This window comes from Arachis hypogaea, chromosome 11 (genome assembly GCF_003086295.3).
Source record: "Arachis hypogaea cultivar Tifrunner chromosome 11, arahy.Tifrunner.gnm2.J5K5, whole genome shotgun sequence".
NCBI classification, from domain to species: Eukaryota; Viridiplantae; Streptophyta; class Magnoliopsida; order Fabales; family Fabaceae; genus Arachis; species Arachis hypogaea.
The window spans coordinates 105,502,118-105,520,049 of record NC_092046.1 but is presented as its reverse complement, the minus strand read 5'-3'; the positions used below and the strand labels follow the sequence as shown (position 1 = coordinate 105,520,049).

The following is a 17,932-nucleotide window of genomic DNA, read 5'->3' as shown; positions in this document are numbered from 1 at the left end:
AAATGATGCTCAAAAGAATTACACAACTACAGAAAAGGAATTATTAGCTGTTGTGTATGCTGTTGATAAGTTTAGGTCCTATTTACTTGGTTCTAAGGTTATTGTTTATACTGACCATGCTGCTTTGAAGTACCTTTTAACCAAACAGGATTCTAAACCAAGATTAATCAGATGGGTGTTGCTCCTTCAGGAGTTTGATATTGAAATAAAAGACAGGAAAGGGTCAAAAAATCAAGTAGCTGACCATCTCTCCAGAATTGAGCCTGAAGCAGGAGTGCAATCACCCACAGCTGTAACTGAGACATTTCCGGATGAGCAATTATTCCTCATTCAGCAGGCTCCATGGTTTGCAGACATTGCAAATTATAAGGCCATGAATTTTATCCCAAGGAAGTACAGTAGGCAACAAGTGAAGAAGCTATTGACTGATGCAAAGTACTACGTTTGGGAGGAACCATACCTTTTTAAAAGGTGTTCAGCTGGAATTATCCGGAGGTGTGTCCCAAATGAAGAAAAATAGCAGATTCTTTGGCACTGTCATGGTTCTGAGTATGGAGGCCACTTTGGTGGTGAAAGGACAGCTACAAAGGTCCTTCAGAGTGGGTTTTACTGGCCGACTCTCTTCAGAGACTCAAGAGCATTTGTAGAGCACTGTGACAGATGTGAAAAAGCAACGAACCTCCCTGCCAACCATGAAATGCCACAACAGGGGATTCTTGAGGTTGAGTTGTTTGATGTGTGGGGTATTGATTTCATGGGACCTTTTTCACCCTCACATTCAAACAACTATATTCTAGTGGCAGTTGATTATGTGTCCAAATGGATAGAAGCTGTGGCTTTGCCCACCAATGATGCCAAGGTGGTAATGAGCTTTCTTCAGAGGTATATCTTTAGCCGGTTTAGTGTCCCAAAGACACTCATTAGTGATGGAGGAAGTCACTTCTGTAACAGACAGCTGGACTCTCTTCTGCATAGATATGGCGTCCGTCATAAAGTGGCAACCCCCTATCACCCTCAGACAAGTGGACAGGTTGAAGTTTCCAACAGGGAACTTAAGAGGATTCTGGAGAAGACAGTCAGTATCTCAAGAAAGGACTGGTCTAGGAAGCTTGATGATGCTCTCTGGGCATACCGGACAGCATACAAGACTCCAATTGGCATGTCCCCATATCAGTTGGTCTATGGCAAAGCCTGTCACTTGCCAGTTGAGCTGGAGCACAAGGCTTATTGGGCAATTAGGTATCTGAATCTTGATTCAGAAGCTGCAGGAATTAAGCGGATGCTTCAGTTAAATGAGCTTGATGAATTCAGATATTCAGCCTATGAGAATGCCAAGCTCTATAAGGAGAGAACCAAGCTACTGCATGATAAGAAGATTGCCATCAGAGCCTTTGAGCCAGGACAGAGAGTGCTTCTATATAATTCAAGGCTCAAATTCTTTCCCGGGAAGCTGAAATCCCGGTGGTCAGGACCGTTTGTGGTTACCAAAGCTTCACCATATGGTCATGTGGAAATCCAGGAAGAGAATTCTGACAGAAATTTACAGTGAATGGCCAGAGGTTGAAACACTATCTTGGAGGCGAGATTAATCGCCAGAGGTCCACTCATCTGCTGAACTAGCAGAGCTGATTGTCAAGCTAATGACGATAAAGAAGCGCTTGTCGGGAGGCAACCCGATAATTTCGTATCCTTAGCTATTTTTCGTAGTAGTAGTTTTCCTAGTTATTTTATTGAGTTCTTACTAATTTTCTGATCATGCAGCTATGTTCTTCCAGGAATCGAACACCTCAAGCTATATATTTCAAAAAAAAAAAGAGAGAGGCACACGACGCGATTGCGTCATTAACGCGAACGCGTTAATCATGTGCGTGAAAAATAAATTTGAACAGAGAGTTGCGCGGGAGTGGCGCAAGAATGATGCCTCTAGCACAAACAAGCCCACGCGGACGCATGGCTCACGCGCCCGCGTCATTTATGATTTTTGCCACTTCACGCGACCGCGTCACCCACGCGGACGCGTGACCCAAAAAATCGATGTAGAAGGTGTCTGGACAGAGAGTTAAGCTGGCTTGAGGCAAAAAGTGTGCTAAAAGCACAAATTTGGTCACACGGACGCGTGCTCGACGCGTCCGCATCAATTGCATAAATGATCATCCATACGAACGCGTGCATGACGCGAACGCGTCATAGGAAAATGTGGCTCCCAAGCCATGCAAACAGAAAGTCACGCGGGCGCGCGGCTGGCTTCACGCAAATCGCGCAAAACTCAGGGCACGCGATCGCGTGCCGGATGCTGACGCGTCATTAAGGAAGTTCTGTGACTTCTTCTTTGCTTGAGGACAAGCAAACCTTTAAGTTTGGTGTTGACGCTGCGCTTATAGGCTTTCTAATACAAAAGGGAGGCGAATCATCTTCGCGAAGGAGCACAACCTGAAGAATAAAGCGACCGCTAGGATAATTAAGGTGGTTGAGTTCCTTTCATTTTTTATTCCTCCCCTCTTTTTCTATGTTATGTTCCGGTTTCCTGCTACTTTGTTTTGTTTATTGCATGATCCTTTATTAGTAGATTCATAGGTTATAGTTTAATTTTTCTGTTAAGTACTTTAATTCTAAAAGATGTTTCATGTACCACTCACTGAACTTGAATCTAAAAATAAAAGAAAAAGAAGTGATGTATTGCATGAGAAATTGAGTTAATTTTAAAAATAGTCGGATTTACTTAGATGTGGTGGTATTTTCTGTGATTCTGAATGCATGACATGAATAGTTGATGGGATATTTTTGTGGAGAAACGAATTTCTCCAAAACACCCAAACTTAACCGGCAAGTGCACCGGGTCGCATCAAGTAATAATAACTCACGGGAGTGAGGTCGATCCCACAGGGATTGAAGGATTGAGCAATTTTAGTTTAGTGGTTGATTTAGTCAAGCGAATCAAGATTTGGTTGAGAGATTTGTGATTTACAGAATTTAAATTGCATAGAAAGTAAAGGGAATGGGTAATTGGCATGAAATTAAAGAGAACAGGAATTAATGTGCTGAATCTTAAAGAATAAGAAATTAAATGGCAGAAAATTAGAATGCAAGAAATGTAAATCGCAAAATCTTAAAGTGCAAGAAATGTAAATGGCTTGAATTGTAAAGGGAATGGGGAGTTGGATTTGCAGAAATTAAACAAGGAAATGTAAAATTGCAACAAACAGAGAAATAGAAGAAGACTTGGATTGAATCGGATCTAAACAGAAAAGTAAATGAGCATGAAAAGCAGTAAACAGAGGATGTAAAATTGGAATTCAGATCTCAGGACCCAAGAGACTAGAAAACCAAGTCTAGATCTCAATGCCTTCCTAGATCCAACAAGAACAATTGCAAAGGAGATTGTAAATTGCAAAGAAAGTAGATGAAGAAGCAAGTAACCGAAACTGAAATTCAATTAAGCAGAAAATTAAACAAGATCCCAAGGTGAGATTGAAACAGAATTTCTTCAATTCTCCACCCAAAATCCAAGACAAGAAAAGTAAAGAGTGCTGGGCAAGAACAAGGAAGAAGAGAGATCAATTCTCCTCCCAAATTCTCTTCAATTAAACAACAATGCTAAGAAAAATAAAAGTGAGCTCTAAGCAAAACTCAAAAGAAAGCTATTCTGAAAAACTAAAAGGGAAGCTCCCCTAAAAACTTAAATCCTATGCTATTTATACACTTTCTTCAAATGGTCTTCAAGCCTTCAATTGGGCCTTTGCTCTTTATGGAATTGGGTTGATAGAGGCCTTGGTTGATTGCTCTTGGAGTTTGGAGAAGAACCGAATTGAACCGGGTTGGAATCATGAAAGCTTGAGTAAAAGTTGGAGTAAAAGTTAGGGTCTAACTTTTGCTCCAACTTTTCACATCAGCACCCTTCCTTGCTGATACCAACGTTGGGGCAAAAGTTAGGGGTCTAACTTTTGCTCCAACGTTGGCCTCCCCTTTCTTATTCATGGCGCCAACGTTAGCCAAAAAGTTAGGGGCTAACGTTGGCGCAAACTTTTGCTAGCCCAGGGAGTGTTTTTCATGTGCCAACGTTAGCCAAAAAGTTAGGGGCTAACGTTGGCGCAAACTTTTGCTCATCCAGGGAGTGTTTTTCATGCCAAAAGTTAGCCAAAAAGTTTGAGGCTAACTTTTGGTCCAGCTTTTTGCTTCCTGGTTTATTAATCCAAAAGTTTGAGCTAAAGTTTGAGGCAAACTTTTGCTCAAACTTTTTGTTCTCTCTTCCTCCTAGCCATTCCTTCTTGCATCAACCTTTCTCCAAGCTTTCTTCACCTATCATTAATCAACCAAACACATCAAAGCTATGCTCAAAATCATGAGATATTCATTCTTTCATAATATATGACAATTATAGCATAAAACCTCATGAAATAGCATGAATTCATACATGGTTGATTAAATCAAAGGAAACATGAAAATCTACCCAATTGGCTTGCTTTTGGCTCAAGAAAGTGCATAATTCAATTGAAAACAAAAGAAAAAGGATAGTGAAACTAGGCTAAGATGACTTGTCATCACAACACCAAACTTAAAGCTTGCTTGTCCCCAAGCAAGAAATGATTTATTGAGAAGAAAGAATGAAATGGAAGAGGATGTTCATGCTAGTAGAGTGTTATTGGTAGTCCATGGGGTTTTATGTGGATATGTACACACTCACCTCTTATTGACTCTTAAGCCTAGAAAGCCTCCTTCAAGCTTCAAGTAACATACTGCTATGACCTCTCATTATTCCTTTATCCTTGGCTATTATCTTGTTCATAAGCTTTATTTGAGTGTCATGTGTAGCAAGTTCATTTCCTTTTCTTTATACTTGACACATTATTCACTATAGACACTTGGCTCACATTCCTTCTTAGAACATTGATGCCCAGCACCTCTTTGGACTACTAAATGCCTTGTAGTTAGGTTGCTCTTGATAGTGGACTTTCAACTGATGATCCCGGGTTAGTTAACCCAAGTCATCAAGTATTGATGCACTCCAAAGAGCTTAATAATCCAAGCAGATCCTAATACAAAGACACCACAGGCATATATTCTAAGGTTCAAGCTATTGGTGTCCAGCTTTGTTTCTTTTTGTTTTTCTTTTGTTCTGCCACTTTTTGGCTATTTCTTTTTCTCCCCTTTTTTTCTTTCTTTTTGTTTTTCTTTCTAACCAAGGATTTTTATTCGATTGAGATTCATAGACAGTAGCTACTTTCTACTTAAGAGGAGACATCCTAGTGTTCTTATTCATTAAAGTGAGCTATTATACAATTACACACACACCACCACTTACTTTTATTGTACTTCTATCTAACAGAGAACTATCTCACTTCACATTCAAACATTTCTTTTATTGAATTGAAAATGCAGGGGACAAATCATGCTTTTTGTTCAGTGAAAGTAAACACACAAGCACACACATAGACTAGCTTACTTATTTTAAGAGTGATTCTACTTGTATTAGATGAACACTTTAACAAAACACAAGTCAAAACATTTTTCAACAGTAAGAGTTAAGTATAAATACAACCTATTGGTTTGCAGTTCCTTTGTCCTTCCTTCTGTTGTGCCCTTTTGAGTTATGATACATAGTGTCTTCAAATGGTGGTGAATTCCCTGCATAATTCTCAAAAGTTGCTTGCTTCTCAAGCCCTTAGATGACCAGTTAGTATGCATGAATTGAATGTGGCTTGTGGATTTAATTTGGTGTGGGAACACCAAACTTAAGTTCTTGCCACTTCTCTGGATACAGCGGGTTAACTCTAGGCAAAATCTTGTGTCTTTGCTAAAGGTTATGAAGTTAAGACTAAAAAGCAGTTAAGTGGTTGAATAATCTGTTCGATTGCTTGGAACTAACAATGTGCAGGAAGTTAGAATGTGCTTTTGAATGAGGTTTTGGTGGAACACCAAACTTAGAATCCTCCATTCTCCCTTAAGTTGTTTTTGGTGTGCAACACCAAACTTAACTCCTTGCAATACATATCAATTATTCAACATTCTTATTGAAAAAGCTATGAAAAGAAAACTACCTCAGGTTGGGTTGCCTCCCAACAAGCGCTCTTTTACTGTCACTAGCTTGACATTGGAGCTTTCTTTTATGGTGGTTGAGGATTGTAGTGTCTGAACTTGTCTCCCCTGACTGTGATGCTCCTCTTTGTTCTCTGGTGTTCAATTTCAGCGTGCTCTAATGAGAGTATGTTGCTGACAGTGTAATAGTCATCAGTCTGTTGGCTTGCTCCCAGCTGTTGATATGTCAGTTGCACTTTGTCACCTTTGGAAAGCCCCTCTGTTGGAATCTTCCTGTTCTTCCAACCCCTTTTTATTTTGTTTCTGCGTTTCATCCTTTCTTTCGTTGACCTTTCTTTTCTGGCCGTAGGCTTACCTTGGGGATTTTTCATCCTTTCAGTGGCTAATACTCCCATATTCTCTTGGACTTCTTCATCAGTTTGCACAATCTTTTGCTTTGGGATGTTGTTGTGAATCGCCTTGTTGCTTTCTTCCCTTAACAGAGATTCTTCCTTGTCAAGTTCCATATAGTTTTTCTTCTCATTACCAAACTGTGCTTCTGGTAACACCTTCAGAGTGACACTCTTGTCATGCATTTTGAGAGTTAATTCTCCTTCCTCTATGTCTATGATAGCTCTAGCAGTGGCCAAGAATGGCCTTCCCAGTATAATAGAATCACCATCATCCCCATCTGAATCCAGAACCACAAAATCTGCAGGGTATATGAAATTGTCCACCTTGACCAGCAGGTTTTCAATCATACCCCTGGGGTATACTGTTGACTTATCTACTAGCTCTAGAGATATCTGTACTGGTTTAACTTCCTCTATATGCAGCTTTTTTACCAAGGAGGATGGTATTAAGTTGATACTTGCTCCTAGATCGCACATTGCTTTAGTGATGGTTAATTCCCCAATGGTGCAAGGTAGCAAAAAGCTCCCTGGATCTTCAAGCTTAGGGGGAAGCCCTTTTTGAATCAAAGCCCTGCATTCCTCAGTGAGCAGTATGGTTTCCTTCTCATCCCAACTTCTTTTCTTGTTGATGAGCTCCTTCAAAAACTTGGCATACAGAGGCATTTGCTCAAGTGCTTCAGCAAAAGGAATATTGATTTCCAGCTTTTTGAAAGTCTCAAGGAACTTGTGAAAATGCTGGTCCTTGGTTTCTTTGTTGAACCTCTGGGGATATGGCAGTGGAGGTGTGATGTTCTTTCCTAGTTGCTGCTGTCCCTGAGTTACTTCTTTTGAACCGTGTGACTGGTTATCCTTTTCTTTGAGTTTCTCAGTGCTCTTGTTTGGCATTACAACTTGATTCTTGGCTTCATCTTCCTTTGTTTGCTCCTCATCTTCTATTGCACTTTTGCTGCTCTCTGCTTGCTTCTTTGTAGTGTCATTATTGCTCATCAATGTTCTCCCACTCCTTAATTGTATCGCCTTGCATTCTTCCTTAGGATTTGGAATTGTGTCACTCGGCAGAGAGCTTGAGGGTCTCTCAAGAGAAATCTGCTTGGAGATTTGCCCCATCTGTCTCTCTAGGCTCTTCAGGGATGCTTCATGGTTCTTGGTTGTCATTTCCTGGTGTTTCAACATTTTGTCTATCACGGCCTCCAAGTTAGTGATTCTTTGGGCTTCAGGTGATACTTGAGGTGGGTTATGAGATGTGGGTGGTGGATGGTAGGCATTTTGGTTGGTGGGTTGGTTATTAGTTTGGTACTGGTTGGGGTTGGGGTAGTTGTTTTGAGGTTTTCTGTAGGGGTTTTGGTTAGTCTGCTGCTGGTTGTGGTTTTGGTTGCTTCTTGGGTTGTTTTGGTTTGAGTTCCTCTGCCATGGTTGTTGGTTTTGGGTATGATTATCTCCCCATCTGAGGTTTGGGTGGTTCTTCCAGGATGGATTGTATGTATCACCATACACTTCATTTGGTCCTTGGTTGTGCATATACTGTACTTGCTCTTGTTGTTGTTCTTCTTGAGTTTCTTCATTCTGTCCCCATGTGGTTGATGGTTGGCTAGTGTTAACTGCTGCAACTTGGAGACTATCAATCCTCTTGGCCATTTGTTCAAATTGTTGTTGAATTTGCTGCTGCATCATCTTGTTTTGAGCCAAGATTGAGTCCACTCCTTCTAGCTCTATTACTCCTCTTCTTTGTGATGGTTGGCGGTTTCTTTGATGAGCAAAGAAATATTGGTTGTTAGCCACCATATCAATGAGATTTTGAGCTTCCTCTGCAGTTTTCATGAGTTGCAAGGAACCTCCAGCTGAATGATCCAAAGCTTCTTGAGATTTCAATGTTAAGCCCTCATAGAAATTCTGCAGCTTATCCCACTCAGTGAACATTTCAGGAGGACATTTCCTGATTAGAGCCTTGTATCTCTCCCATGCCTCATGGATGGGTTCAGCCTCCATTTGTGTAAATGTTTGTACCTCAGTCTTCAACCTTATGATCCTTTGAGGTGGGTAAAATTTGGCAAGGAACTTGGTTACCAGATCATCCCAATTGTTGATGCTGTCTCTTGGAAAGGATTCCAACCATTAAGTGGCCTTGTCTCTGAGAGAAAATGGGAATAGCAATAGCTTGTAGCTGTCAGGAGGCACACCATTAGTTTTAACAGTGTTACAAATCCTCAAGAAGGTGAATAGGTGTTGGTTCGGATCTTCAAGTGGTCCTCCACCAAAAGAGCAATTGTTTTGAACCAAAATGATGAGTTGTGGCTTTAGTTCAAAATTGTTTGCATTGACATTTGGAGTTAAGATGCTACTTCCACAATGTCTAGGATTTGCAAAAGTATAGGAAGCTAAAACTCTCCTCTGGGGTGGATTGTTATTGTTGTTGTCTGCTCCACCTGGTGGAATGGTTGAATGTTCCTCCATATCTTGGAATTCTTCTTCTGATTCCTCTTCTCCAACAATATTTTTCCCTCTTTCAGCTCTTCTTAACTGTCTAAGAGTTCTTTCGTCTTGTTCATGAAAGATGGGTGTATTTCTTCTTGTACCTGACATACAAGCAGAACATAAGAAACACACAAACCAGTGACACTTCAATCTATTACTAGAATGAAGTTTTAGTTAGCTTAAGCAAATATTCAAACAGTTAGTGGGTTAATTGAAAATTAAAGGACAGAAAAGAAAAAGTGCTTGATCTAGATTACCACCTCACTTAATCATTGTCAATCTAATCAATCCCCGACAACGGCACCAAAAACTTGATGGGATATTTTTGTGGAGAAATGAATTTCTCCAAAACACCCAAACTTAACCGGCAAGTGCACCGGGTCGCATCAAGTAATAATAACTCACGGGAGTGAGGTCGATCCCACAGGGATTGAAGGATTGAGCAATTTTAGTTTAGTGGTTGATTTAGTCAAGCGAATCAAGATTTGGTTGAGAGATTTGTGATTTGCAGAATTTAAATTGCATAGAAAGTAAAGGGAATGGGTAATTGGCATGAAATTAAAGAGAACAGGAATTAAAGTGCTGAATCTTAAAGAACAAGAAATTAAATGGCAGAAACTTAGAACGCAAGAAATGTAAATTGCAAAATCTTAAAGTGCAAGAAATGTAAATGTCTTGAATTGTAAAGGGAATGGGGAGTTGGATTTGCAGAAATTAAACAAGGAAATGTAAAATTGCAACAAACAGAGAAATAGAAGAAGACTTGGATTGAATCGGATCTAAACAGAAAAGTAAATGAGCATGAAAAGCAGTAAACAGAGGATGTAAAATTGGAATTCAGATCTCAGGACCCAAGAGACTAGAAAACCAAGTCTAGATCTCAATGCCTTCCTAGATCCAACAAGAACAATTGCAAAGGAGATTGTAAATTGCAAAGAAAGTAGATGAAGAAGCAAGTAACTGAAACTGAAATTCAATTAAGCAGAAAATTAAACAAGATCCCAAGGTGAGATTGAAACAGAATTTCTTCAATTTTCCACCCAAAATCCAAGACAAGAAAAGTAAAGAGTGCTGGGCAAGAACAAGGAAGAAGAGAGATCAATTCTCCTCCCAAATTCTCTTCAATTAAACAATAATGCTAAGAAAAATAAAAGTGAGCTCTAAGCAAAACTCAAAAGAAAGCCATTCTGAAAAACTAAAAGGGAAGCTCCCCTAAAAACTTAAATCCTATGCTATTTATACACTTTCTTCAAATGGTCTTCAAGCCTTCAATTGGGCCTTTGCTCTTGATGGAATTGGGTTGATAGAGGCCTTGGTTGATTGCTCTTGGAGTTTGGAGAAGAACCGAATTGAACCGGGTTGGAATCATGAAAGCTTGAGTAAAAGTTGGAGTAAAAGTTAGGGTCTAACTTTTGCTCCAACTTTTCACATCAGCACCCTTCCTTGCTGATACCAACGTTGGGGCAAAAGTTAGGGGTCTAACTTTTGCTCCAACGTTGGCCTCCCCTTGCTTATTCATGGCGCCAACGTTAGCCAAAAAGTTAGGGGCTAACGTTGGCGCAAACTTTTGCTAGCCCAGGGAGTGTTTTTCATGTGCCAACGTTAGCCAAAAAGTTAGGGGCTAACGTTGGCGCAAACTTTTGCTCATCCAGGGAGTGTTTTTCATGCCAAAAGTTAGCCAAAAAGTTAGAGGCTAACTTTTGCTCCAGCTTTTGCCCAAAAGTTAGCCAAAAAGTTAGGGGCTAACTTTTGCTCCAGCTTTTGTCCAAAAGTTAGCCAAAAAGTTTGAGGCTAACTTTTGGTCCAGCTTTTTGCTTCCTGGTTCATTAATCCAAAAGTTTGAGCTAAAGTTTGAGGCAAACTTTTTGTTCTCTCTTCCTCCTAGCCATTCCTTCTTGCATCAACCTTTCTCCAAGCTTTCTTCACCTATCATTAATCAACCAAACACATCAAAGCTATGCTCAAAATCATGAGATATTCATTCTTTCATAATATATGACAATTATAGCATAAAACCTCATGAAATAGCATGAATTCATACATGGTTGATTAAATCAAAGGAAACATGAAAATCTACCCAATTGGCTTGCTTTTGGCTCAAGAAAGTGCATAATTCAATTGAAAACAAAAGAAAAAGGCTAGTGAAACTAGGCTAAGATGACTTGTCATCAATAGTGTGTATTTTTTATAGTGAAGTTTATGAATGTTAAAATTGTTGGCTCTTGAAAGAATGATGAAAAAGAAAAATGTTATTGATAATCTGAAAAATCATAAAATTGATTCTTGAAGCAAGAAAAAGCAGTGAAAACACAAAGCTTGCGAAAAAAAATTTAAAATAAAGAAAAAAAAACAAGAAAAAGAAAAAGCAAGCAGAAAAAGCCAATAACCCTTTAAACTAAAAGGCAAAGGGTAAAAAGGATCCAAGGCTTTGAGCATTAATGGATAGGAGGGCCCTAAGGAATAAAATCCTGGCCTAAGCGGCTAAATCAAGCTGTCCCTAACCATGTACTTGTGGCGTGAAGGTGTCAAGTGAAAAGCTTGAGACTGAGCGGTTAAAGTCGTGATCCAAAGTAAAAAGAGTGTGCTTAAGAACTCTGAGCACCTTTAATTGGGGACTCCAGCAAAGCTGAGTCACAATCTGAAAAGGTTCACCCAGTTATGTGTCTGTGACATTTATATATCCGATGGTAATACTGGAAAACAAAATGCTTAGGGTCACAGCTAAGACTCATAAAATAGTTGTGTTCAAGAATCAACATACTGAACGAGGAGAGTCAATAACACTATCTGAATTCTGAGTTCCTATGGATGCCAATCATTCTGAACTTCAAAGGATAAAGTGAGATGCCAAAACTATTCAGGATTGCAGTTATAAACCCCACTATAAGAAGAGACATGAGCTTAATCAAACTCTCATTCTCATGCAAATTCACATCCTAAGCTTTTATTAGTTTTGGTTGCTTAAGGACAAGCAACAGTTTATGTTTGGTGTTGTGATGCGTGAGTATCTTGTCTATCTTTTCCTAGTGAATTTGCATCTAAATTGTTGAATTTAATTAAGAATTAATTATATTTTAGCCACTATGGATGCTATTTTGAGTTTTGTACAAATACTGTTTATTTTAGGTAGCATTTGGCGGAATTTGATGGAGTTTCTGCAGAGAAAGAGAAGAAGCCAAGGAGATGACCAGCGAATACCGACGCGGACACATGGCTCACGCGACCGCGCGGAATGGAGGAAATCGCAATGACGCGATCGCGTGCCTGACGCGAACGCGTGGACTAGAATCTGCACAAATGACGCGAACGCGTGGACGACGTGGACGCGTCACATGTGCCACGTGCAGAAAATGTAGAAAAATGCTGGGGGCGATTTCTGTGCTGTTTTGACCCAGTTCTTAGCCCAGAAATCACAGATTAGAAGCTACAGAATGGACAAATCAAGTGGTCCCACCCATCAGCTGAAGACTTGTTAATTAATTCGAATTTAAATTCAAATCTTATTTTAGGAAAAGATATTATTTTAATTTTAATTTTAGGAATTTGATTTTTAAATTATTAGGATTAGTTATAAAAGGGATCCCAATAGGGTGGTTCCAGCAGAACAGATTACACAACATTACTCCATACAAATTTACATTTCATATTCCATGAGCAACTAATCCTCCACTGTTAAGGTTAGGAGCTCTGTCTATTGTATGGATTGATAATATTATTTTTCTATTTTAATTCATGTTTTGATTTATATTTCAATAATTGTTTCCGTTCTTTATCTTATGAATCTGGGTGGAACGGAAGTATGACCCATGTTCTATTTGAGTTCTTGTAAAACTTGGAAAAGCTCTTTACTTGAACAATAGCTTGAAAACATATTATCCTGAATTTCTAATTGTTTGTATTTAACGGGATACGTGACATATAATCCCTTTATTTTTGGATAATTAGGATTCTTGTGGCATATAAACTAGAATTTGATCATCACCCTCTAATTGGAATTAATTGACCAAGGAATTGGCAGTTGATGAATTTTAGAGGAGACTAAGAAGGTCTAAGGAATTAGGGTCTAGTCACAAATAGTTTGCCATGAATTAAACCTTGCATGATTAAAATAGTTAATAAGAAAAGTCAATCTAGAAAATAGATAACTCTGAAACCTTAACTGTATTCTCCATATATTATTCCCAACTTAATTACTTGTCCTTCTTCAATATTTTTGATATTGTTTAATGTCTTTTATACTGCATCTCAACACCAATTTTTGTTTGTCTAACTAAGCCTATCAAACACTATTGTTGCTTAGTCCATCAATCCTCGTGGGATCGACCTTTACTCACGTAAGGTATTACTTGGTACGACCCGGTGCACTTGCCGGTTAGTAAGTGTGGTTGTAAATACCGCACCACCCATCTGCCACTACAGAAATGGAACAGGTTGTCACGGTACTTCTGTAGCAAGAAATAACCCCTCTGCCTTACAGAAATAAAATATGGATCTGTACCGTAGGAAAGCGTTCTCAATGGTCACATCAGTATCTATCTGACTGCCTCAATGCAGCAGATGATCACACAAATATCTCATGAGTTGCCATAACGCAACAAATGAATAAACACATCTCTTGGGTTGCCTCAAGCAACAAATAAATATCTCTTGGGTTGCCTCAAGCAACAAATCATCACATAATCATTCTCATTGTCATCATTCATTATCATTCTCATTATTCATCATCACTTTGACATTTTTATGCAATACCTCTTTCTTTCTCTGTTCAATCATACTATACAAACTTTACATCTTTCACTTTTACAATATCTTGGCTCAAACCATTTTTCTTTACCATTCGGATTCAAATATTATAAAATTCACCAAACTCCTGAAAAGTAATCCTTTATTTCAAGCCCAAAGCATAATTCTTTTCGTATTAAATTGACTTCAAAACATAATTCCTTTCTTAAATAATTCAAACTTGAAACATGAACCTTTCCTTGATAATTCCAAATTCAAAATAGTATAATTCTTCTCTTATTTAGATAAAACATAAATAATATAATTTTTCAAGTTCAAATCTTTTAAAATGACTTTCGAATAAAACCTCAGATTTTTATAAAATTTTGACAGCACCTCCCCTAAAACTCGGACTTAACCACCCTTACGGGTTCCCTCTTTTTCAATATCTCATCAAACCTTTCTCAACAATTTCCACAACAATAAATTCTCAAAAACATTTGATAATAGTATAGAAAATCTATTTCTCAAGTTCCATATCCAAGTAATCACCAAAACAACATCGGCAGTCTAATTTCAGTTTTATTTTTAAAATATCAAACGGATTCGGAATTACACAAACCTTGTATCCATGCGACCGTCTCGGGTTAAGCTTTCTATTAAACCAAAACTTACAATTTTTCACTGGCTCTAGCTTCGGGAATATAAGCAAAACCGTGACTGCTCTGTAGTGCCTTAAAACCAGAAGACAGCAGCAGCGTACAACATTCGAAATTTCATATAAAATCCAAATTAAATCCAACAACCTTCAAAATTAATGTGGTTAAACATAACTTATCCAAATTTCTTTCTCAATTGGTTCCAGGGTCATACCATTTTTAATGAAGGAGTTACGTAGCTTGGAAGTTAAGTAATTTTCTGCTGAAATCTGTTTTACAAATCATTGAACGCAACCTCTTCCAAGTCCCATAACTCACTGATTAAAACATGGAAAACCCTGAAATTTAAATCATATATACTAACCATACTCAGATTTCACCTCCAATTGGTTGCATCTCAATATAATTCCAGAATTAAAAATTATAAAGGCTCAAAGTTACTGACTTAGAAAACAAAACCTGATTTTTACTGCATAATACTTACTTTAAAAATTCATATCTTTAAAACCACAACTCTAACAATTCTAAATTTTTATGAAATTAAAGTAATAGGACCAGAGTTTCATTTAAAATTGGTTCCATTTCAAAATTCAAACTGGAGAATTTTTAATAGAGGAAACAAGTTGCTGCTGTCTTAAGCGTCCTGCAGAAAACCAGATTTGGTATTCCTAATTCAAAAATTTACCATAAATCATAAACTTAATGAAAAAGCCTCAAATTCACCAGTCCAACTTCCTATATTCCAAAGCTTAATCCAGACTTGGTCCCATGCAATTCCGATCATCACAGAATTAGTTATAGATTTTCAAAGTCTCCGGCTTCATTTAAAAGTAATGCAGAAAATCAAGTTTTACATTTTAACTTTGAAAAATCATGACTAGTTCTATAGTTAATTCAAACTTCTCAAAATTGAATCCCAACAACAACTTTTATTATAGTTTACTCAGCCTTTACTCTCATATCATTTTGATTATCGTTGAATAACTGAATCACTTCCAAAGTCATCTTTTAATCTCAAAAATCAGATTTTCAGCAACTAGTTCAACATTTCAAGATTCAATCTTCCAATTATTCCTTAAGCCCAACTTCAATTAATCACTAACTAAACCCATTACAATAAACCAACTCAACAGCAATAGTTTCAATTTGACCCATCAAAATACTGAAATCACAATAATCTCTCATCAAACAATTTATAATTCAATCTCACAAAATCAACAAATTCAACCAAAGTTCCAATAAAAAATCTCAATCATTCCAATCATAATTTCAGCCACACAACTCAACTAATTCAGTATAATCACATAGAGTCAGAACTTTTCAACAATTCCATCCATATCAGAGAAAACAATATGAATTACAACTTCAAACACTCACAACAAAGCCCAAAGACATTCACAGCCTTAACCTGAATTCAATAATCCAATTGAAGCACTATCACATCATCAAACTTACTCCAAATTTCACAACCTCAACCATAATCACAATAATCCCAAACCAAAAACAAATCTAACTCAGCTCATCAATTATCATTATGACAACTTTTCAATAGTTAACTCATCAAATTTCAATTTAACAAGTATTATCAAATGAATCACCATTCACAGCCACATTTTAACCAATTCAGCAATATCACATAAAATCAGAATTGTCAACAAATCCATTAAAATCAGTCATAGCATTAACCAAAGTTAACCTTGTCAAATTAATTGTTCACAACAGCATCTAATTCAGTCACAGCTCAGAATAATCACAACTAACTAACTAATTTCAAATGCATTTCAAGTCATTCATGTCAATTAAGAAATTCTTAACCATTGTTAACCATTTGCACTTATCCAAATAACTTTGTAGGCATTCTAAATTAAAAACGTTAAATCCCCTACCTCAAAGTCGAAACTCACAAAAATCACTAAACCCAGCAGCTCCATTGGCAGTTCTAACACCCGTTCGACTCTCTTGGCAGCTACCATTATGATTCTGGGCAGCTCCAGTGATGGTGAAAGGTCTCAGCATCAGCAAAACAGTGCAAGTAACGGTTCAGAGTGGAGCCAGAGTAGGGCCAGAGAAATAGCAACAGCAATGGTAGCTCCAGCAGCGGCATCAACCAAACAACAGCTCTGATGGCGGGAGAGGCTCCGGCAACTCACAGAATTCATAGGCAGAGGCAGAACAGGAGGTAAAGATGAGTAGTGACATCTGATAAATTGCTTCAGAATCAGAACAGTATCCTTGGCAAGCTCCAACAACCTTCCCGGTGACAGCTACGGCGGCACGGTGGTTCGGCGACGGCAACGACTTCCATCGACGGCGACCAGACGCGACGGGGCTAGAAACAGCAAGGCAGTTCGATAGTGATGGAGGCGCGACGGAGGCACAGCGGCATTACCTTTCGCGCACGAGCTCTCTCCTCTTCGTGGTGGTTCTCAGGCGACAGAACGGGCTTCACAGAAGGCAGAACGGCGACTGGGCAGTGACGAACAGTGTGGCCTCGACGATGACACTCCTCGCTGCTCCACAAACGGCGACAAGGACGGTGGTGGTGGCGACGGCATCTCCCTCATCTCCGTCTCGGGCTTCCCTCAACAACGCGTGGATGACGGCGGCGGCTCCATGGAACGGTGGTGACGGCGCAGCAAGGCGCGACGACGATTGCGACGGCGGCGAGCCCTAGCCGTAGCGCCGTCCCTTCCTCTCCGATTCCATCTTCTCTTCTCTGATTCCCATCTTCCCCTGTTTCCATTTCCCCCACTTTTCTTGCTGTGAGGTTTCCGTGGGTGAGGGATGGGGTCTCTAGGGTTAGGTTTCCAATTTGGGAAATTAGGTTTCTGAGTTTGATTTGGGAATTAGGGTTAGAAATTAGGATTTTATAAAAGAATATGGATAGATATGAATAAATATTTTAATAAAATTGGAGGGTAAAGTAATTTTAAAATCAAATGTACTCTATTAAAAATATTTAGGAACATTATTTATCATCATATTGCTAAGTTCAATCAATTATTTCTAATTTAAAATATAAAATGAACATGTTAATTATATTTTGTAAAGTACAATTTAAATTCAAATATCAATTTTCTAGATTAAATCATATAAATCTCTATTATTTTTCTATCTCCGAAACTTTAATTTCAATTTATAAAATAATTAATTATAATAAAAATGGTACATAAATATTAATTGACTTAAACTTAAAGTATTTATAAATATCAATCTAATCATTTTTAATAAATTAATCTCTAAGAACTCAAATCAATAAAATAAACCATAATTTATTCATAATAGAAATTATTGAAATTAAATTATACAATTCTTTCTTATTTTTCAATTACCAAAATTATAATTTCAATTATACCAAATATCTAATAAAGATTATATAAAAATTCTAATTAATTTAAACTTCAATTATCATGAAACTCCATTTAATTACCTTTAGTAAAATAATTTTTCTTAAAATAAAATTATCAACAAATAAGATAAATCACAAATAACTAATTATTTGATTTTCAAAAACTAGGGTTGTTACAGTGGACCCCATAGGATCCCCACCTACTTCATCTCTCTCTCTCTTCTTCACACCTTTCCATAACACCCTTTCCCAAATACCCTTCACCAATCACCTCAATACATCTTCCCCAAACACCCCTCACCTAT

At 38.0% G+C, this 17,932-nt stretch overlaps 1 protein-coding gene across 2 annotated transcripts; it reads right to left on the bottom strand.

Annotated features, from left to right (window-relative positions):
• Positions 1–5,150: 5,150 nt before the first annotated feature.
• On the bottom strand, positions 5,151–17,120 carry LOC140176376 (uncharacterized). Of its 2 annotated transcripts, none has more exons than XM_072207076.1 (2): positions 16,165–17,119; positions 5,151–8,998 (listed from the first exon to the last, which is right to left on the bottom strand). In XM_072207076.1, the coding sequence occupies exon 2, from the start codon at positions 8,409–8,411 to the stop codon at positions 6,102–6,104; it is 2,310 nt and encodes a 769-aa protein (XP_072063177.1). In that variant the 5' UTR covers positions 8,412–8,998; positions 16,165–17,119; the 3' UTR covers positions 5,151–6,101. The 2 variants fall into 2 exon arrangements, 1 of the variants encoding a protein (XP_072063177.1); XR_011867655.1 differs by lacking the exon at positions 5,151–8,998 and adding an exon at positions 9,855–10,823 and having other exon boundaries at positions 16,165–17,120.
• Positions 17,121–17,932: the final 812 nt, after the last annotated feature.